Raw genomic sequence first — 22,846 nt, 5'->3', positions numbered from 1 at the left:
TATCTGTTTTTGCCTCTTCAATTACATATTTGGCTCTGTTCTCTTTCAAGCGTACAAAGGGATTGTTCACGTTCTATCTCCCTGATCCACTCCTCAATTACTCTCTTTGGTCTTTTCAAGTGTAACTAGCAAGTGATGTCCTCATTCTGCAAATGAATAAATAAAATTCCCTTGTACTACATTCAGTTTAGTATGCTCTATTTGCGCTCTTGATGCAGTCTTCTCTATTTTGGAAGACTAATCACAGATTTGCCACGTCCTGAAACAACGCCTTTAATTCAGTCTGCAAGTATAACTTGGAGCTGCATCACTTCTTCAGTTCTTCGTCCCACTATCACTGTGATGTCAGCCTGCTGCATTGTTCCACTGGAGTTCAGATTAAATTTAAGAAGCAGCACCTTGTCTTTTTCCATCATAGAGTTTTCAGTTTCAGAATCTAAATTGGGCTCAATAATTTCAGATCATAATTTTTGACTTCCTTTTTTCTTTTTGGAAGGCAACCCTTTTCACATTTATACAATAGAATAGAATCCCAACAGCATGGAAACAGGCCCTTCAGCCCAACAAGTCCATTCCGACCCTCTGAACGCACCCAAATCCATTCCTCTACCCTATTATCTGATATTTGCCCCTGACTAACGAACCTAACTTACACATCATTGAACACTATGGGCAATTTAGCATGGCCAATTCACCTACCCTATTGTGGGAAGACCCTGGAGCACCCTGAGGAAACCCATGCAGACACTGGGAGAAAGTGCACACTCCACACATAGTCGCCCAAAGTTGGAATCGAACCCAGGTCCCTGGCACTGTGAGGCAGCAGTGCTAATCATTAAGCTACTGTACTGCCTCAGCCACCATGATGCCCCTTTATATTTCCTTGAGGCCCATATTTATTTAGTCACTTAGAGTCAGAGAGATGTACAGCATGGAAACAGACCCTTCGGTCCAACTCATCCATGCCAACCAGATATCTCAACCCAATCTAGTTCCACCTGCCAACACCCGGCCCATATCCCTCCAAACTCCTCCTATTCATATACCCATCCAGATGCATTTTAAATGTTGCACTTGTACCAGCCTCCACCACTTCCTCTGGCAGCTCATTCCATAGACGTACCATCTTCTGTGTGAAACAGTTGCCCCATAGATCTATTTTATATCTTTCCCCTCTCGCCCTAAACCTATGCCCTCTAGTTTTGGGCTCCCCCAACCATGGAAAAGACTTTGTCTATTTATCCTATTCATGCCCCTCATAATTTTGTAAACCTCTATAAGGTCATCCCTCAGCCTCCGACACTCCAGGGAAAACCGACCCAGCCTGTTCAGCCTCTCCCTTTAGCTCAAATCCTCCAACCCTGGCAACATCCTTGTAAATGTTTTCTGAACCCTTTCAAGTTTCACATCTTTCCGACAGGGAGGAGACCAGAATTGCACGCAATATTCCAATAGTGGCCTAACCAATGTCCTGTACAGCCCCAACATGATCTCCCAACTTCTGTACTCAAATACTATGACCAATAAAGGAAAGCATGCCAAATGCCGCCTTCGCCATTCTATCTACCTGCGACTCCACTTTCAAGGAGCAATGAACCTGCACTCCAAGGCCTCTTTGTTCAGCAACACTCCCGAGGACCTGACCATTAAGTATATAAGTCCTGCTAAGATTTGCTTTCCCATAATGCAGCACCTCCCATTTATCTGAATTAAACTCCATCTGTCACTTCTCAGCCGATTGGCCTGTCTGATCAAGATTCCGTTGTAATGTGAGATAACCTTTTTTCGCTGTCCACTACACCTCCAATTTTGGTGTCATCTGCAAACTTACTAACTATACCTCTTATGCTCACATCCAAATAATTTGTATAAATGATGAAAAGTAGTGGACCCAGCACCGATCCTTGTGGCACTCCACTGGTCACAGGCCATCAGTCTGAAAAATAACCACCACCACCCTCTGTCTTCTACCTTTGAGCCAGTTCTGTATCCAAATAGCTAGTTCTCTCCCTGTATTCCATGAGATCTAACCTTGCCAACCTATCTCCAATGGGGAACCTTGTTGAATGCCTTACTGAAGTCCGTATAGATAATGTCCAGTGATCTGTCCTCATCAATCTTCTTTGTTACTTCTTCAAAAAACACAATCAAGTTTGTGAGACATGATTTCCCACGCACAAAGCCATGTTGACTAGCCCTAATCAGTCCTTGTCTTTATAAATACATATACATCCTGTACCTCTGGATTCCCTCCAACAACTTGCCCACCACCGACATCAGGCTCACCGGTCTATAGTTCCCTGGCTACCCTTATCACCTTTCTTAAAGAGTGGCACCACGTTAGCCAACCTCCAGCACTTCACTGTCACTTTCGATACAAATATCTCAGCAAGAGGCCCAGCAATCATTTCTCTAGCTTCCCACAAAGTTCTAGGGTACACCTGATCAGGTCCTGGGGATTTATGTATTTCAAAACATCCAGAACTTCCTCCTCTGTAATATGGACATTTTTCAAGATGCCACCCTCTATTTCCCGACATTCTGTATCTTTCGTGTCCTTTTCCACAGTAAATATTGATGCAAAATACCCATTTAATATCTTCCCCCATCTCCTGCGGCTCCGCACAAAGGCTGCCTTGCCGATCTTTTAGGGGCCCTAGTTAACCTATTCTCTCCCTAGTTACCCTTTTGTCCTTAATGTATTTTTTAAAAATTAGATTAGATAACTTTTTTTTAAAATTAGATTAGATTACTTACAGTGTGGAAACAGGCCCTTCGGCCCAACAAGTCCACACCGCCCCGCTGAAGCGCAACCCACTCATACCCCTACATCTACCCCTTACCTAACACTACGGGCAATTTAGCATGGCCAATTCACCTGACCTGCACATCTTTGGACTGTGGGAGGAAACCAGAGCACCCGGAGGAAACCCACGCAGACACTGGGAGAATGTGCAAACTCCACACAGAGAGTCTCCTGAGGTGGGAATTGAAACCGGGTCTCTGGCGCTGTGAATGTAGGGAAATAGAAGGTGGCATCTTGGAAAATGTCCATATTACAGAGGAGGAAGTTCTGGATGTTGTGAAACGCATAAATCCCCAGGACCTGATCAGGTGTACCCTAGAACTTTGTGGGAAGCTAGAGAAATGATTGCTGGGCCTCTTGCTGAGATATTTGTATCGAACCCTTTGGATTCTCCCTAACTCTATTTGCCAAAGCTATCTCATGTCCCCATTTTTGTCCTCCTGATTTCTCTCTTAAGTATACTCTTAACACCTTTATACTCTTCTAAGGATTCACTTGATCTATCCTGTCTATACCTGACATATGCTTCCTTTTTTTTTTAACCAAGCCCTCAATTTCGTTAGTCAGCCAGCAATCCCTATACTGACCAGCCTTCCCTTTCACCCTGACAGGAATATACTTTCTCTGGACTCTTGTCATCTCATTTCTGAAGGCTTCCCATTTTCCAGCCGCCCCTTTATCTGCGGAAGTCTTCACCCAGTCAGCTTTTGAAAGTTCTTGCCTAATACCATCAAAATTGGCCTTTCTCCAATTTAGAACTTTAACTTCTAGATCTGGTCTATCCTTTTCCATCACTATTTTAAAACTAATAGAATTATAGTTGCTGGTGCCAAAGTGCTTCCCCCACTGACACCTCAGTCACCTGCCCTGCCTTATTTCCCAAGAGCAGGTTCAGGTTTTGCACCTTCTCTAGTAGCTGAAAAATGTGTTGCTGGAAAAGCGCAGCAGGTCAGGCAGCATCAAAGGAGCAGGAGAATCGACGTTTCGGGCATAATGCTGCCTGACCTGCTGCGCTTTTCCAGCAACACATTTTTCAGCTCTAATCTCCAGCATCTGCAGTCCTCACTTTCTCCTACCTTCTCTAGTAGGTCCACCCACATACTGAATCAGAAGATTTTCTTGTACACACTTAACAAATTGCTCTTCATCTAAACCTTTAACAGTATGGCAGTCCCAGTCTGTCTATGTTTGGAAAGTTAAAATCTCCTACCATAACCACCCTATTATTCTTACAGATAACTGAGATCTCCTTACAAGTTTGTTTCTCAATTTCCCTCTGACAATTAGGGTGTATATAATACAATCCCAATCAGGTAATCATCCCTTGCTTATTTCTCAGTTCCACCCAAATAACGTCTCTGGAAGTATTTCTGAGAATATCCTCCCTCAGTACATCTGTAATGCTATCCCTTATCAAAAACTCCACTCCCCCTCCTCTCTCGCCTCCCTTTTTATCCTTCCTGTAGCATTTGTATCCTGGAACATTAAACTGCCAGTCTTGTTCATCCTGAGCCATGTTTCTGTAATTGCTGTGATATCCCAGTCCCATGTTCCTAACCATGCCCTGAGTTCATCTGCCTTCCCTTTTAGGCCTCTTACTTTGAAATAAATGCAGTTTAATTCGTCAGTCCTACCTTGTTCTCTGCTTTGTCCCTGCGTGCCCTGACCATTTGACTCACCTTTGTTCTTGCCTGGTTATTATTTCTTTTAGCTTTGTAGCACCTTCCCTTTTTGCCATTTAACTATTTCTGCCTTCCATTTTGTCTGTGTTTGAACTGTAGGCGACTTTTGTGTCTTAATTGACCCTGAGGTATGCTTCCAATCGTAATTTGACTGCATCATTTAAAATCGACTATATCTATCTTTGCCTGAATCCATCTCGTTTGAAACTTGTCTTTTTCGCATTTGCATTTGACTATTTCAATGAATATATGGGTGATACCCCATTTTTCTGTCCTTTTTAAAAATGTGAAGCAATTCAAACCTATGCTGCCTGTATGTTAACTTGCATCACCAACCCATCCCTGAATTTGCTAGCAAACATTGTGGCGTTACCTTGGGTTGGTTTCAGGTTCTTGCCACATTTTAATTAAGTTAAAAGAATTATATAAATAAAAGTCATTGATTAACCCCCATCCTTCCTATCCTGTCTCTGGACTGGTTTAAAACCAATTGCATCAACTTTTTCCAGTTGTTCTGATAGAACATAACCTGAAATGCTAAAATTTATGGACAGAGAAAGAGTTATAGACCTTGGTTAAATGTTTCCAGCATATGTTTTTATTTCAGCGTTCCACCATATGCAGTATTTTCCTTTTGCACTTGCTGCCTTTTGTATTATGTCAAATTTTGTCCCATTTTAGGACTTAACCAATTTTTTTCCTTTGTAAAAGGCAGAGGAGCAGATCCAAATAAACCACCTTGTCGCAAAGCAAAAGTTATTCGGAGGGAGATGAAACTGACGAAACTGCTTCAGAAACAGCAGCAGAAAGAAATGGCAGATATATCCCAGTACCAAGAACCCTCTTCTTCCAACCCTCATCCACACCCGCTGCAGCATCATGCCACCCAAGCAAATAAGCCAAAATCATTGGAGGAGTTTATTTCTGAGTCTTTAACTCCAGATGCAGCCCATAAGCTTGAGGTAATTCTTAAATTTTAGTACGTTTTATCTTGCTGGTGGTTTTGTCCTTTTTAATCTTGCCGTATTAATTTCAGGCAAGCATGTTTCAGCTACCTTGACTTTGGTATTACTTTGGTGGGCGGCATGGTGGCACAGTGGTTAGCACTGCTGCCTCACAGCGCCAGAGACCCGGGTTCATTTCCTGCCTCAGGTGACTAACTGTGTGGAGTTTGCACGTCCTCCCCGTGTCTGCGTGGGTTTCCCCCGAGTGCTCCGGTTTCCTCCCACAGTCCAAAGATGTGCAGGTCAGTTGAATTGGCCATGCTAAATTGCCCGTAGTGTTAGGTTAGGGGTATGGGTGGGTTGCGCTTCGGTGGGGCGGTGTGTACTTGTTGGGCCGAAGGGCCTGTTTCCACACTGTAAGTAATCTAATCTTCTCCTATAACACAGTTGCTTTCCAGCAAAAAAAACTTGCTTAATAGAAATAATGGGACCTATGGGAAAAGTGGGGTTAGGGGCAGACCGGCAAATGTAAAATCACTCACGATCACTCAGAAATCATCCAAAAGACTAATGCAAAGTATAGCATTACCTCAATGAAAATTGAAACAAAAGTAATTTTAACACAATACATTTAAAAAGTGGAAGTACCTCTAAGAGCTGCTCTGTCAGCAGCTGGCATCAGCACATGTGCAGAACAGCATGAAACCCGGAGCTCCCGTTGTGCATGCGCAGAACAGCATGAAGACCTGCAGGGACATGGCGTATGCATGGGATGCAGAATGGCATGGAGATTTTGGCATGCACAGAACAAAGCCTGCAAGCCCATCCCTACTGAAATCGTGCTATTGCCAACAGAGTTATGCATTCTCCAAAATACCGTTCCCTAATTCTTCAGCTTCATTACAGTCAAACCACGCCACTGAAACTCACATTATTCCAGAGCTACCTGTATTACTATCAAATTGGTTTTTACCACAATCCCATGTGGTTTAGGAGCCACAGTCAAATTGTTTAATTTACCATATATTTATGACTTTTCAAACATTTTCCTTTTGATGTCAAATTTAATTAATGTTGAATTGGATATTAGTGTTCAAATACTTAAATTGCAATGATAGCAGCATTTTGCAACAAATTTCATACATTTACAATTCATTTTACTGCAAAATATCAGTGTAAATGCCATGCATTGTTCAAGATTTTGCTTCTGTATGCTTATCCTACTTTTCATCGATACTTTCTTTGAAATTAAGAGACACACAAGTCTTTGTTTTTGATAATCTCACATATCAATGTTCATCATGCTATATTTTTCAAGTATTTTGCTGTCAAAAGCTTTCTGAAATATAGAAAGTTATTCTTGATAGCATTTCAATAGTATTTCATGACAAACTGGAGAAAATATAGCACTAAAACCCCTAAAAGGTGCTTATCTAAAATGGCTAAAGTTGTCCCTCTTTAATTAAAAATCTTGTATCTAACATTTGTAACTTTTCAAGAATGTCCATACTACAGAAGAAAAGCATCAAATGTGTTAGAGGGAGTTATATGTTCTTCTTGATCAAAACACTAACAAGGAAAAAAAACTTATTATTTTCTTCGCCATCCCGTTGTATGCCAAATACAATACTAGCATAATTGATATGACCTTTCACCTATTAACTTTCTTTGCAGACTTTTTAAGTGATAACTGCATCCAGACCTTTTTGTTAAATTTAGATTTCTATGATTCTATCTAACACCTGTTTTAAAATACCATGAACAAACCAAGCTAGACTCTGATGATGATAGAATTTTAAAGGTTTTATTTGTTGGTATTTGTACATGTTTGGTAATTCTTTTTTGGCTATTTTCAAATGATTTCCCAAGCCATTTTATCACATAATTGTGTCTTCAGTGAGATTTCCTCAGATGATAATAAACAAAGTGTCAAGCTTGCATGTTGGTGAAGGTAGTTGGTCATTGGTAGATTTTGGTATGGGCCAAAAATCAGAAAAAAATAAATTAACAATCATGCAGTTATAAATAAATGGCCTAAAATCCCCAAATAAATCATTCAATGGGAGCGTTAATGTGCCAGCTCATAAATGCAGAATTGGAAATTCAGTGGGCCTCCTTGCAAACTTTCTTGTCTACCCAAGAAACTTTATATTAAGCATTAGTCTATTCAATGTATCACTGCATCAGTAATTATATTCAACATAACTGAGAATATTGGATGCAAATGTTTGATTCTTTAATATACATGATATTCATAGCATATTTTTGTTACATTACATTAAAGGTATTTTTTTCATCTGTAATTCCCAAAGGACCTGACATGCAAAATATTTTTTAAAAGCAGAACTATTAAGAATGACAGCTGGTTTTTCATTTCTAATTTGCTTAATAAGTCCTTTGTTCATTTATTCCATATCTTAATTTAGTGATTTTGGAATGAAATCAATTTCCACTATCTATCTGGAAGCTAAAGTTTAAAAGAGCCGTGAAAAACTTTGCTTATGTATTGAGTTGAACTTCTGCTATTGAATGACTGTTGGGCATTGGTAATGGCTCAGGGCATTAGAATAATGGCTTTCTGAAATGGGTAGATGTCAGAATTGTATCATATATATGAAAAAACTCAACAAAAATAGATTTTTAATTTTATAATAATCTAAAAATGTAATTAACTTATTAATAGTAAATAGTTAATTGTGATAATGCAATACAATACTAGATGAAGCTGCTACACTTTGTAATCCTAGTGAAAATAACCATCCTATAAATGAGATCTTTTTACTTAATTATTAGGAATTTGAAATAATTTTCTATAGTTTTCACATATCTTGCTTTAATAAAATGCTTTTTTTTTGCTGCCTGAAGGTGAGACTAGTGAGATCATCTCCACCAAACCCCCAGTTCAAAGCAACTTTTCAGGAATCTTACCAGATCTATAAACGGTACCAGATGACCATTCACAAGGACCCCCCCGATAAAGCAACTGAATACCAGGTCAGAATAAGATATGTATAATTCATAAAATTTAAGAGGTAAAGCAACTAGTGTAGTGAAAGTATGATCACTTAGATTCATGTAGGAAAATAAATAAAAGATAGTTAATATTTATGTCTTTTTACCATTTCAGTGAGTACCCTGTAATATCTAAATTAAGGCAATGCAAAATTAAAAGTAAGATTAAACCAGTGAGAATGAATACTCCAAAAAGACAATGTAGAAAATATGTGTATATCCATAAATAGTGCACTTCCTTGAAAAACTGTTTCGTGATCTGATCGAAACAACAAGACTTAAAAGCAGAGATGTTCTAATTTTCTTTTGTTAAATTAATATTATGAATAATATGAAGGTGATGTAACATAATGCCATTCTCAACCTGAAACTTTGATTGTCCTGAGGAGGAGCTCTGCTCAAATGTGCTAGTCTCAATCACCAGCTGGAATTTAATTGCTTTGGGCTTTGAGGTACAGTATATGCTCTAAACATTAAATTAACATAAATCAATTTCCACTGAGTAGAATAAATGCTACTGATCTCTCAATAGATTTACACTCTAACTTGATATTGACCTAACAATGTATATGAATTATTTTTGAGTCCTTGGGCAGCCTTTTGGAATTTCTATTGTAGAAAAGACATTAAAATAATGTATATTGTACAATACTGTAACTATTTCCACTGCCCCACAAAAGAACAAGAGGAGAGTCATGGAGGTTTTGATAGGCTGAATTGGGAAAGGTGGCTACTTTTGTTGAGTGATTAATTTAAAAGAACCACTTAATTTAAAAGAAATCACCACCTGCTTTTCTTCTAAGTCTGATTTATAAACAGTTAGTATACTGATAAAGCTAAACAGATATGGCCACAAATGGGTATTTTCAAAACAGAAAATCTCTCATTTTTATCTCTTATTCAGTTTTGTTTTACTTCTTTGTCAAATGAGCAGTTTGTTGCACACAAAAGAGCTAAGCAGATTAAAGTGCCCTATCGAACAACCTGATTTGAAGCCAATTTGAAAGGCAAACACATGCATTGTTAACAGCTTGGAAACTTGGCCTATATTGGGTTTCAAGTTATAAATCGGATGCAGTTAAAAGTGCTAATTAGCAAAACTAAGCATAGAATAAACAGTTTTATTAATACTTATCAATTTGTTGAGAATACTTTGACACATTATATTGGGATGGGATAGATAATTGGTTTTTGAACTGGATTTGGAGGAGAATCTGCACTAATCTTACCTTCAGTGGTAAAACTTGTGGTAATTTTTCAAGTTTATTTTAGTTTCTATTGTCAAAGTATTTCCAATGATTTGTTTACTTCGCAATTTACATGCCCTGAAGGTGAAACTAGTGCCAGTTTCCTTCGATGACCCAGATTTCATTGAATCCTTTAACCAATCAGCAGCTTTGTATGCCAAGTATCAGATGGCTGTGCACCATGATTCATCCGATGAATGTAATGAATCACAGGTAAAACGTTTTTTTTGCAATTGTCGTTTTACTGATTGTTATTAAAAGGTGCTGTATTTAAATAGTGCTGTTTGAGGGGGTTCAAAACCTACTGGAGATATGTCATTACAAAGCCAGTTCACCAGCTTCATTTTCTGCTTGTATTTTATTCATCATAGTGTTCATGCCTGTGTCACATCATGAAAACTGTGCCAGGTTTTTGCCACTTAAGTAATCTTTGATAAGCTGGACATCATTGTCGATATAATAGTGCTATCTAGGCAAAGAAAGATTATGAAGGTAGAATATTTTCTCTATATATATCCACATACAAAATAGATATGTGACCATTATCTATTTTCATTAAAGCCATCTCTGTTGATATATCTACATTATGGTCGTATGTTTCTCTATACTGTATGTATATATTCTTCTAGAGCAGCAGTTACATTATTAGGAAAAGGCACATCTGGAGCTCTTATTACAGTGGTGACTGATCACATTCCACTGTATCATTTACCGGTGAACCAACTTTCCAATGCAATGAAATGTTATGTATACTTCAAATTTATATGTATCTCGAATCCTGTTCTGAGCATCACGGTTGCAAAAATAACAATGCTTTCTTGATTCGGCGATTGTAATTCTAATATACACTGACAGCCACTTGTATTTGAAATTGTCCCAATCCCTGCCTCTCTTTTCAGGCTCGGAAACAAAATGTAGTAGCTGTCACAAAAATGTTTTTATGATGTAATGATCAAAATCTGTTATGCATTTTGGGAAATACAGGCACTTTTGGAAACTAATATAAAGAAACAATTTACATTGTTTCCTAATTGAGGTACATTGCGAAAACTGTTGCCTCTATATACACACTCTTGAAGGCTAAATTTTATAGGGATTACCTTTGGTCAGAATACTATATTTTTCTTTGAGAGAAAAATAATTCAGTTTCTTTTCCTTTCAGACAGAACCATTTCTTCCCCACTGCCCTCCACTTTTTAAAATTTCTTAATTAGGCCTTGAGAAAATGTTGGTTTCTCCCTCCTGTGTTAAGATCAACCATATATTTTGTTATTGACCAGATGAAATCTATAACTTTAGTGTGTTTTCAGTTAGTGTTTCTTCTAAAACTGGATTTAGTGTGCTCTGTTTCATTTCAAACTTTGCAACATTGAAAGTTACAGCTTCTATTAGAGGGAATAGTAAGCATAGAATTGCATTTGTGATATTAATGCCAATAAGTGGTATTTTGTATTTATTTTGGACAGATCATGCACCGCCAAAGTTACAACTTGGATGTTCAGTTTTTATATAATCGTGTAATGTTTATTTCATGTCCCCCGTATAACACTAGAGTATTAATGTTTAGCTCAAAGGTACAGGTTGACTGGTATGAAATTACTTTTGAAATCACAAAACTATTAGTGTTCTGTTCAGCCTTTTAATCTTTTTACTTAATGTGATGTAGCCTTCAAAATGCAGAATCTTGTGTTGTATTTTCATATCAGTTTGCATTTCCTCAAATTTATCAGTCTTAAAATTATTTTGCCGATTTGCTAAATGTCTCAGAAACCACTAGATTTCATCCCTTCAAACAAGCTGGTTTTGGTGAAGCATGGTTCTATCTGTTAATGTAAACATTTTACTTATAATTGTCAAGACATTTGAACACTTTTTTTCAATAACCAGATTATTACAACTTTCCCATTATTTGACTGATATGTTAACTAATTTGCTGTACAGTTATGTATCCCAAGAGCTGTTACTTCCACTTTCAAAACAGGTGTATAATATCTACTGCTTCTACTGATTTTGGTAATATCTTTAAAGACTGTCAGATTTATTAACTGATCTGTAGCATTGATTGAAGCTCTGATATACATTGGCACTGATTTTCTGTTGACCAGGGAATCCTTATTCTAGCGTAGCTGGAGTTGTGTATATGGACCTGTGGAATCTCCATTGTAATAGATTTTGAGGGAATTGCCCAAGAAATCGAAGATCCCACTCTCCATGAGCCTCCATTTAAATCAGCAAGTTTGGATGATTCTGAAGACTATTAAGTAAAATAGCTACTCAGGAAAAGTTAGACATTGCATTTAATAGGTTAATTCCTGAGTAGCTGTTTGATAGATGCATACACTAACCTCCTCCAGGCTGTATTTTTTCCCTGACACCCACTTCTTTATGTCCCCACTGGATATTTCTGCCACCCACTCCCTAATCATTGCATCGCTTACGAGACCTCCTTGCCGTCTTCTGTAGCGTACTATTCACTTGGCATTTACTCCCTACTCACCTTGGATCCTATCCTCTCCAGCCAGCTCACTACCTATTTGGCACTTTACTTTGTTGATACCCCAGTACCCTAACTTCACGCTTACCTTACGTATTTACTATTTGAGAGCAGCTATCAAAATGGCTGTTGGAGCCTTCAAACTTTAGAATATGATAGCTGAATGATGTGGAAAAAGGCATATTTAGCCTTCTCCCAACACGTCTTTACTAAAGAATTTCAGATTGGAAGTATGGTTCTGTATTCCTGAAGGAGTTCTGTTTTGAATCTCCTCTCAGAAATGCAGGCTTCCTTTCTTTGGTTAAAAAAGGGACTCAATTGCAATCTGCGTGATTGCCAATCCTCAGAAAATTTAACCCATTATTTCCAATTAATCAGCTCCTGATATTTACAGTTTCAGTATAGCTAATGGTTAATCAGTTATGCAAGCACGTATTAGTTGTTGGAGGTGATTCTGAAAGGTAGAATTTGGAGAGGCAAGGAATGATTGGGGATAGTAAGATGATTTTGCGATGGAAATTGTGTGTCTCAAACTTGATTGAGTTTTTTTTTGAGGAAATAAGCAAAAGGATTGAAGACAAAGCAATAGACGTTGTTTACTTGAACTTCAGTAAACCTTTGACAATGTTTGGCATAGTAGACCAATTAGTAAAGTTAGATCACATGGGATTCAGGGAGAGCTTGCCAACTGGATGCACAATTTGCTTCACGATAGGAGACATGGTCATATAGGAGTTTTTTTTTCGGATTGGAGGCCTGTGACCAGTGGTGTGCCACAAGAATCTGTACTGAGTGCACAGCTTTTCATCAGTTACATAAATGACTTGGATGTGAATATATGAGAAATGATTAGTAAGTTTATGGATGACATCAAAGTTGTTGGTATAATGGACAGTGAAGAAGGTTATCTAAGATTACAAAGAGATTGTGATCAATTGGATCAATGGGCTGAGGAGTGGCAGGTGAAGTTTAATTTGAATAAATGCGAGACTTTGTATTTTGATAAAATAAACCAGGCTTATATAATTAATGGTAGGACTCGCAGTAGTGTTATAGAACAGAGAGACCCAGGAGTTCAGGTATGTAATTCTTTGAAGTTTGTGCCATAGGTAGATAGGGTAGTTAAAGAGTTTAGCACACTTGCCTTCATTGTTCAGACCTTTTGAGAAAAGGAATTGGGACATCATGTTGAGGTTGTACAGGATGTTGGTGAGGCCTCTTCTGGAGTACTGTGTGCAGTTCTGGCCGCCCTATTATAGGGAAGATATCAAGCTGGGGAGGGTTCAGAAAAGTTTTACCAGAATGTTGCCACAAATGCAGGGTTTGAGTTATAAGGAGAGGCTGGATAGGCTAGGACTATTTTTCTTCAGTGGAGGTCTTTAAGGGGTGACCTTATAGAGGTTTATAAAATCATAAGGGGTTTCAATAAAATGAATGGCAGGTGTCTTTTCCCTTGGGTGGAAGAGCTCAGAACTGGAGGGCGTATTTATAAGGTGAGAGGAGAATGAATTAAAAATGACAAGGGGCAGTTTTTTTAGTGGTTCATGTGTGACTGTGTAGAATGAACTTCCAGAGGAAGTGATAGATGTGGGTACATTTACAACATTTTAAAAGACATTTGGATAAGTACATGAATTTGAAAAATTTGGAGGGATATGGACCAAGTGCAGGCAAGTAGAACTAGTTTAGTTTGGGAACATGGTCAGTGTTGGGGTAAAGGGTCTGTTTCTATGCTGTATGACTATAGCCTACTTCTAGCAAATAAAACCTCAAGAAAGAGAACCATCGTTAATACAGTTTGTGGTTGGACTTTTGAAAAGTGAAGGAAATGCCGTTGGGGCTGTATTTTCTTCATGTTTCAAAAGACTAAGTCATTAACTTGAAGGATTGATTAATGTGTTGGATTAACAAATTGACGTGGTCATCTGACACTGAGGTTTGAATTTTATGTCTTTATACTTGCTACATATAAGCATCTGAAGTTACATCCATTGGTACGAATTTTTGAACATCATCATACATCATTGATGCACAGCTTGTTAACATTTAGCTGAGTTAGCAATTTCTGCCAACATCTGAATGTAAAATAAACCCTTTATTATAGAATTGACACCTAACATGTGCAAACTAATGCTTGACAATGATGTGTTGTGAAGTGATTCGAGTTTGTTTTACAAATTTTTAATGTGAACCCTTTCAGTTCGATAAATGGCAGTGCAGTTTGATCATGAAGTGCCTATCCTCCTATAATTTTACTTGGTGAACTGTGTGACAAAAGGCGTGAAGTAATTAAATGAGCATTTATTAATTATTCACAGATTTCAGTCTTAGTTATTGAACACTTGAAAATCAGCAAATGAAGCAGCAATCCACATGGATCTGACTAATCATGACTGAGGATGATGTTTTTAAGTTTGTATTTTCTGTATTGCACTACATGCGAACTACACCATCCTTTGATGCAGCTTGCTCCAGTACTCTGCAGTTTTTTTTCTGTCAAAAGAACTTTGAAAGAGAAAGTTGTCCATCGGTCAAGGAGTTTTAAGTTAAGGTTTAAAGGCAGGAAAGCCCATGGAATATTGATTGTAGGAAATAAACAGTGCATCACTGATTTTTCTTTAAAAATAAGGGACAGAGGTTGGTTTATTGTTCGGTCCCTTTTATCAATGGCAAGTTAACAGCTTTTACCATGAAGGACAAATCTATTACCTTGTCCTCTTGAATTAGTTGTATGAGGACTGCATCTTGTAATTTACATATATTTCCTATTTCTCTTTGTTTTGGGCTTGCTGGCTTGTTTTTTGAAAGAGATTCCAAAATATTTCTGTGGTACATGTGCACATTTCTATTGCAAATCATGCAAGATTTGTGCATACACTCCTCACTAAGACCAACAGCACACTGAGGAGGCAAAACTTGACATCAACTGATATGATGTCATTATTGCCAATTCGAAGCTCCATGCTTCAGCCCAAACCCCTGTATTAACCTCCTATGGCTGAAAGACCCTCCCCATAAGCATTGTTTAAAGGATTATCCAATACCCATTAGTTGCTGGATGATCTTCTTTTCTGACTGTTGCTGCAATTCTAGACATTTGAGAATTTTTTCATTTTTTTTAAAGCTTCATTGTTTAGTAAATTGCCTAGCTGGTGGTGGAGTTTCCTTCTGGTGGATTACATTTGAACATAAATGAGCATCTTTCACCCAAGGGTGCTTTATTAAGCAGGACTAGCAGAATGAGATTAGGCCACACAAGATAAGCTTCCAGAAGAAAAAGGAGATAGTTTTTCTTTCCTCAACCCTAATAGCTAGAGAAACTCAGCAGGTTTGGCAGCATCTGTGGAGAGAAACCAGAGTCAGTGTTTGGGTCCAGTGATTCCTCTTCAGAACTTTCTGAAGAGTCACTGGACTTGAAAAGTTGACTGTACTTTCATTCCACAGATGCTGCTAATCTTGCTGAATTTCTCCAGCTATTTCTGTTTTTGTTTCAGATTCATAGGATCTGCAGTTTTGATTTAGTTTGGGGTTGAGGAAGTGGTATCATCATGAGCTGGTCTCCATAAAGGGACTTCAACAAGCAAATATTTTTTGGAGAACAGCTTGCAGGAATGCTGTGGCAACCTGGAAGTGTCTTTGCAAAATACTATGCAGAAGTATGATAGTAGCAAACTGAGACTGCATGACTGCAGTCTAAGCTTTCACTGAATTATTCAGGTATTGGTTGGATCCTACTTGTGCTATCAGAAATTGAATCATGATTGGCTCCACAAATGTGTTGATGAAAATTACTGAAATGTTTATTAGATTTCAAAAGTGCAATATTTTATGAACAAAACAACTCCCCAGCTTACCTGTTTTTTTTTTGACTAACCATATGGATTCGCTGTTGTTCAGATTCACGCATAACCCAGATATATATCAGCACCTGAAGTGATCAGATTTTCATTGTTTGACAAAAGCAGGACTGTGTGTATACTAAATTTTATTTTCATACTGTTTAATTCACTCCAATAAAATTGTAAACTATACAAAAGTATCTATTTTAATGTTTAACTGTATATCCTTGAAGGAAGGCTAGTTCATGCAAACAGTCAGTGATCATCCAGTTTAACTGTAATATTATGTTCACTAGGACTAAGTAGTCCAAAATGGTGGCGGACTATGGCTTCTGTGCCAGAGCTTGTATGCTCGAATTTTTGTTATTCTTTTCTTCTTGTTTTCCTTTTCAGCTTAGCTTGGATAGCGAGTCCTTGACGTAGTCTGGAAACAAGGCCAGCCAGGTGCTAGTGTGGACTGGGGTACAAGGACTGTAATTCTGAACTTTTTATTTCTTTAAGTTATTTTCTAATTTATTCCTATGTCTTTGTATTTTTGTACCTAATGTTGGACTTTTTAATTTCTTTTTATAATTTTTCTAATTTAAGAATTTGTACCTGGGTACCTTAGTACCCAAGATGGCACTGTAAATGGCAACCTGTAAACTTTTTACTGTGTACTTATGTCAGTATATGTGACAATAAAGCTAATTCTAATTCTAAAACTTATTATTCCTCAGCTGTTCACAATTTGTTTTTAACAAATTTTTTTAAAAATGCAAGAAAGAATTATTTTTAAATCATCCATGCTGTCATAAGTATGTCTGTCAACCCAAAATTAGTTTACATTGTTACCTTGTGATTTTATGACTTATGGTGAATTGCAGACAGAGTCGATAGCAATTCTGCAGAAAATGCAGGCCTTATGATTTAATGACCTTTTTAATTTGTTAGCAAGTTATTTCAATATTGGGTTACTTACCAGCAGATATTTTCATGTACAGGTCATAGAGGTGTACAGCATGGAAATAGACCCTTCGGTCCAACTCGTCCATGCCAACCAGGTATCCGAAACTTATCTAGTCTCATTTGCCAGCACCTGGCCCAGAGCCCTCTGAACTCTTCCTATTCATGTACGTGTCCAGATGCCTTTTAAATGTTGTAATTGTACCAATCTCCTCCACTCCTTTTGGCAGCTCATTCAATACACACACCACACTCTGTGGAAGAAGTTCCCCCTTAGGTCCCTTTTAAATCTCTTTCTCCCCCCCTCCCCCTCAACCTAAACTAATGCCTTCTAGTTCTGGACTCCCCCAACTCAGGGAAAAGATCTTGTCTATTTGCCCTATCCATTCCCCTCATGATTTTATAAACCTCTATAAGGTCACCCCTTCAGCGATGACTCTCCAGGAAAAACAGCCCTAGCCTCTCGCTGTAGCTCAAACCCTCCAACCTTGGCAATATCCTTGTAAATCTTTTCTGAACTCTTTCAAGTTTCACAACATCCTTCCCATAGGAGAGAGTGCAGAATTGCACACACTATTCAAACATGGCCCAACTAATGCAGCCACACCATGACCTCCCAACTCCTATACTCAATGCTCTGACCAATAAAGGAAAGTAGCATACTACACTCCTTCACAATCCAGCCCACCTGAGGCTCCACTTTCAAGGAACTATTAAGCTGTACCCAAGGTCTGTTTGTTCAGCAACACGCCCCAGAGCCTTACCATTTAGTGTATAAGTCCTACCCTGATTTGCTTTTCCAAACTGCAGCCATTCTGTTGTAACGTATGTTTTGTAAACGTGGATTTGCTGTAACGCGATTGACAAATTGGGGACACTGTTTGTAAAGCATGAGCTTTTAAATCATATGTTGGCTGTAATGCAATTACATCGGCAACACTTTAAGCACTGTTTCTAAATGCAATTTTTCTATAATGCGGGGTTGCACAAAAACACTACCATTGCATTATAGAAAAACTGACTATTACATTTTAGAGTTAATGGTTGATTTGGTAAAAACTACAGTCAAATTCATTTCACTTGACTAATAAAAAATGTTTTTAAATATGTGCCATTGAAAATTTAGGGATGCATCTAATTACTTAGTCTGGAATGTTTTATTGGTCTTAAGATCAGTGTTTTACGTTAGAGTTTAAGGTCACAGGAGACATCTGTGCAAACATTGCCGACTCAAGCAGTGTATGTGACCCAAGTGTCTTGTGTAACAGTATATGAGCCTGTCTAGAGGTGATTTATATGAGGAGGGAAAATTCATTGTTAAGTGGAAGTCGCATTTTGTTAATTTAGTGTTACTATTGATAGCACTTCTAAAATTGATTGTTTTCCTCTTTTTCATATTGTTTTCCAGTTTAATGCCTGCATGTTTTTGAACTAGATTGAAGCTATTCTTCCCATAAACCAGAGTAATTTCTAAATGCAATCCACTACTTGCTCAGTTATGCAAGTAAATTGAAATGGGAAACTTTACATTTTTTTAAGCAGTAGCTGATCCAACAAGCAATGTTAGAGCTATTAATTGGAATGGTGTCCAGATAATGGAGCATTTATTTTCAGGATTTAAACATTTATTACATGAAGGAATTAGGTATTTATGTTATCAGCGTCCGATTTTGAGCATTTGCAAGCTGCTAGGATGATAATATGCATTGCAGAAACACACATTGAGAATTTGTCTGAATACATAAAGCCAGGAGGAAGTGGTTGTTGGCAATTTGTTCTTAAAATTGTTGATCTCTACCTTAGTATCAGACGATCTCCTATAACAATGTTTGTGTTTGGTTTGAGGTTGTTCAGTTTGGCACATCCTGCACTAGGAGATAATTGTCAATAAGGCAATTACTTGTAAAGTCTGAGTGGTTTAGTTATAATGTTTTGGGAAACTGTGGAAGCAGTACATTTGGATTTTCAGAAAGCATTCAGTAAGGTGTTGCTCATGATTGGGCTCAAGGAATTAAATACTAATGTTTTAGCATGGATTAGGAATTGATTGTTTTCTGACCATTAACTGAAGTAGGAAAAAGCAAGTTTAATTTTTATAATTGTTTGTTGCAATGATGGTTTGTGATCTTGATGCATAAAGCATAGTTTTATGAGCTACCATTGACTGAGCATTCGATAGATCCAATTTATTGGATCTTTACTTGAGACAGAGAATTACTAAACAATAAAATGGTTCGAGTCAGTAAAGCATTCAGCTGTGGTTGAATCCAGGTTGATAAAGCTAGGACTCTTAGGCTAAACTATAGAAATCTTTTTGATCTTGATTGATATGTGAACAAATTCAGTTGCTGACAATTTAGATCAAATGTATACTCTTTTTATATTCAGGTAGTTGGACGTCTGGAAAATTATTTCCACTGCCAAATGTTCAGTTTAGTTAAACAACTTCCTGGAAAGAAGCATAGCTCTGCAAAGTATTTGAAGTAATGGGCCTTTTAAAAAATTTTGTCCAACATTTTTGACCTGCAGCTTGTGATAACCTGTTGCCTTTTGACATTGTGAACTCACAGATAAATTGAATTAACTGATACCAAAAAAGAAAGCTTAAAATTTGGAGCCAGTGAAGTTGTTTTTTTAATGTTTTACTTAATATTTCAGTAATTTAGTAGCTATTATTAATCTTTGTATTCATACTATGCGTTTATTAAAATATTCTTTGAATGATATTGTGTTATGACATAGTCAGTTCTAAACATATAATCAACGATAATGCCACTAAAACTGATCATTCCACAATTGTGTTTATGTTCCTATTTGCTCTTTGTTCAAAATGGAAAAGTGTTTATGTTTGAAACAAATGTTTAATAGAAAACGCATTTCATTTAATAGATATTAGATAAACAACTGTAACCATGATTTATTTTAACAGAATGCAATAGAAAGTTTGTGACTGGCTTTCTATTCCTATTGACAGCTTCATCAAACGTAATAGTCTCCCACAGCCTCTAATGTAAAGGTAGCTATAGAACCTTCTGACCTGTGCCTGACTAAATATTGGCTTTGGCACTTATTAATCCTGGAGGAAAACAGATCATTTGGCTATGAAGTTAAAATAGAAATACATGTTAATATAGTAATAAATAGTAGCATTGAGAAATATATGAATGTTTTGAAATGTGGTCAGGCACACCAGTTTAATTGAGGATATTGGGACATGTGGCAGTAAATGAGAACATTTGAGTCCAAGCTGTCAGTGACCTTTAACAGTAATGTGATACTCCCCAAGCAGTGATCAAATACAAAACTGTCCACATGATGAACTTTCAAATAGTTTTGTGCTGAGGGAAAAATACATAATAGTGTTGTATCATGCTACAACAATAGAGGAGCATGAACTGGACACAGAAATATCACCATGAAAGCATTCTAAAATGGCAGTGAAGATAATCTAATCATTCAATTTTCCTTCAATATGATCCTAAAATAATTTAAACGCATAGGGGTGGGAGGAGGAACAAGGGAATTGAGCCAGTACATTTTTAGTAAGAACATTATAAGTGTCTTTTTTTTTCTGCCCATGTTTCTTGCAACCCTTTTTCTCTTTGTAACGTTATTCCTTTTTTTTCCTTAACATGGGCAGCTGAGCTTGGTTCTTCCCCCACTTTGATTCTGAACAAATTCATTGGTGATGTTAGCCATGTTACCTCTTAATTAGTTCTCTGCTGACGTTAGTTATCTGAATGCCGACAAGAGATTGAACCTGTTATGTCTCAGTCAGTATATCTTTAAAAGAAATGCTTATAATATTACCACTGCAATGCAGCACGTGACCTTATTCCATCTTACCTGGAATTGTTCGAAACATGGCATGCTGTAAGAAATACATAGCTCTTTGGATGAATATTAAGCTGTTGCAGATACTCTGGGCTGAATTTTTCCAAGCCCTGAATGATGTAGACAATCGTGAGTTGGATTGGAATGTACAGCAGAAATGAAAAAGTTAGATTTTGACTTTGAAGAAGAAAATGTCTGATTATTGCTCATTAGGTTTCAAAAGCTGGTGATGAAAATCTCATCAGTAAGCGGCCATGGGTTGATCTGCATGCATTAATATTTCATGATCATCTAATCACACCTAATTTATTTCCAGGTTCTACATTCCCAGGTAGTGCAGAGAAATAGAGAAATGAGACGGGGAAATTCCTGACATGAGTCATTGGGAACCTGGCAACTGCAATTTGCTGGCATCTTCTCCCAAGCATTTATCTTGGTCAGCATTCTCCACCTCAGGGCACTATCTGTGGGCATTTATGGAATCTGGCATCAGCTAAGTATCAGATTGAGGCACAGATTCAACTCAATTATAATACAGCTCAGCTCTTCAATACTGCCTTTTGGAGTTCACCGACACCTTTACATTACAATTCTGTTGCTAAGCCACTTCGCGCACAAAGGCAGACACATCTCTCATGGATCTAAACAGTCTGCATCTCTGTCCTGACAGCACTGTTCTAAAGTGCTCTAAGAAGAAAGTATCTCTTCAAGAGCAGTAAAAACACCTTTAGGAGGGCTTGCCTGTGGTCAGAGATCTGTTGATTATACCATTTTATTTCTCGAGCTGATGCAAAATTATACTGAAGCCTGTATGATGATATCACTCCTTATGTGGTGAAAATGCTGCCAAGACAGTAAAGCCTGTAATTCTCAAACTACAAGCCGGTAGCTCATTCGCAGTCATTTTTTAAAGGGACTAAGCCCATTAAAGGAACAACAACAGTAAAAGTGATTAGAGAATGAAGTAAAACAGCAAATAAATAGACAAATACTGCAGACCATGCTCTAATTCAAAACAAATAATGCAGACCTGCAAATAGAAATGGAAAGCAAGCACTACTAGACTGCACTTTTTTACTGATTTATAGCTATGCAAACAATACACACTTATATTTTACAGATCAGGTGGTAGGTAATCCCATGAAAAGAGCTGAAAATCTTGCTTTTCACTGGCAAAAAGATATTTTGCAAGCTTAATATATGGTCTTTTCATTAGTAACATAATGATTTGAATCCATCTGTAAAGTTCTTGAAGGTCTGCTTAAGGTAAAAATTGACTTCAGGATTCATAGGTTCCAACTCTTATCATTGCAGACAAACCCAATAATCAATTTACCAGTTTGTCAGGAGATGCTGCAGCAAAGACCATGAGTGCAGCTTTTTAAAAAGGGTAATGTCAGAGGTTTATTTGAGTTAGGCTCATCTCTACAACAATTTAAAGCCTTTAGGAAGGATCTTTTGGGTATGTAAAAGGATCATACCATTGACATATTACTTGAGGATTATGTACATATAAAACCACACTGCTAGAGCAACGATGGTTGCATGCTTTAGATACAACTAACACAATTGCAATGTGTGTATCAACAAAGCTCACAGGACAAAATCTGTATCACTTGCTTTTTTTTTTGTACCTCCCCAGAAGTTTTCTTTTATCTGTGAAGAATGTGCACCAAGGGACATTGGGTAGAGGTGTTCAAGAAAATATGGTTTCAAAGTCCAGAACAAAGTACAAGTCACCAACAAAACAGTGCAGCACTAGTAATAAACAAAAATGTTAAAACGGGCTAGAATTGCGCTGTGAACTAGGCAAAAAACAGAATTCAAAGATGAGCAAGTTTTCCAACTTGTTCAACTCCAACACCATCTGCACGGTATTACACAATCCGAAGCTTTTATAACTATTCACTTTAAAAAACTGGATGACACCAGTTTAGACATGCTAAAATTGATACAGGAGCCAGTGCCAAAATATTACTAATATGTAGCCTGAAAAAGGCACACCTCAGCAAGTGGCACTCCATTGTACAACTGACTCTAACT

The 22,846-nt window shown here is 37.5% G+C and overlaps 1 protein-coding gene across 11 annotated transcripts in view; it reads left to right on the top strand.

Annotated features, from left to right (window-relative positions):
• The window catches only part of LOC140463477 (arginyl-tRNA--protein transferase 1), a 219,889-nt gene that overhangs the window by 42,490 nt on the left and 154,553 nt on the right, over window positions 1–22,846 (top strand). For 4 of the 11 annotated variants that reach the window (XM_072557481.1, XM_072557479.1, XM_072557480.1 and 1 more), the window contains 3 exons: window positions 5,200–5,450; window positions 8,298–8,426; window positions 9,776–9,904. In XM_072557481.1, the coding sequence (XP_072413582.1) occupies window positions 5,200–5,450; window positions 8,298–8,426; window positions 9,776–9,904 (509 nt within the window). The remainder of the gene's footprint in view (window positions 1–5,199; window positions 5,451–8,297; window positions 8,427–9,775; window positions 9,905–22,846) is intronic. The other 7 variants (XM_072557487.1, XM_072557484.1, XM_072557482.1 and 4 more) reach the window with 3 other exon arrangements.

This window comes from Chiloscyllium punctatum, chromosome 38 (genome assembly GCF_047496795.1).
Source record: "Chiloscyllium punctatum isolate Juve2018m chromosome 38, sChiPun1.3, whole genome shotgun sequence".
NCBI lineage: Eukaryota > Metazoa > Chordata > Chondrichthyes > Orectolobiformes > Hemiscylliidae > Chiloscyllium > Chiloscyllium punctatum.
Note: the sequence above shows the minus strand (reverse complement) of the source record. Positions and strands in the feature narration are given on the sequence as shown.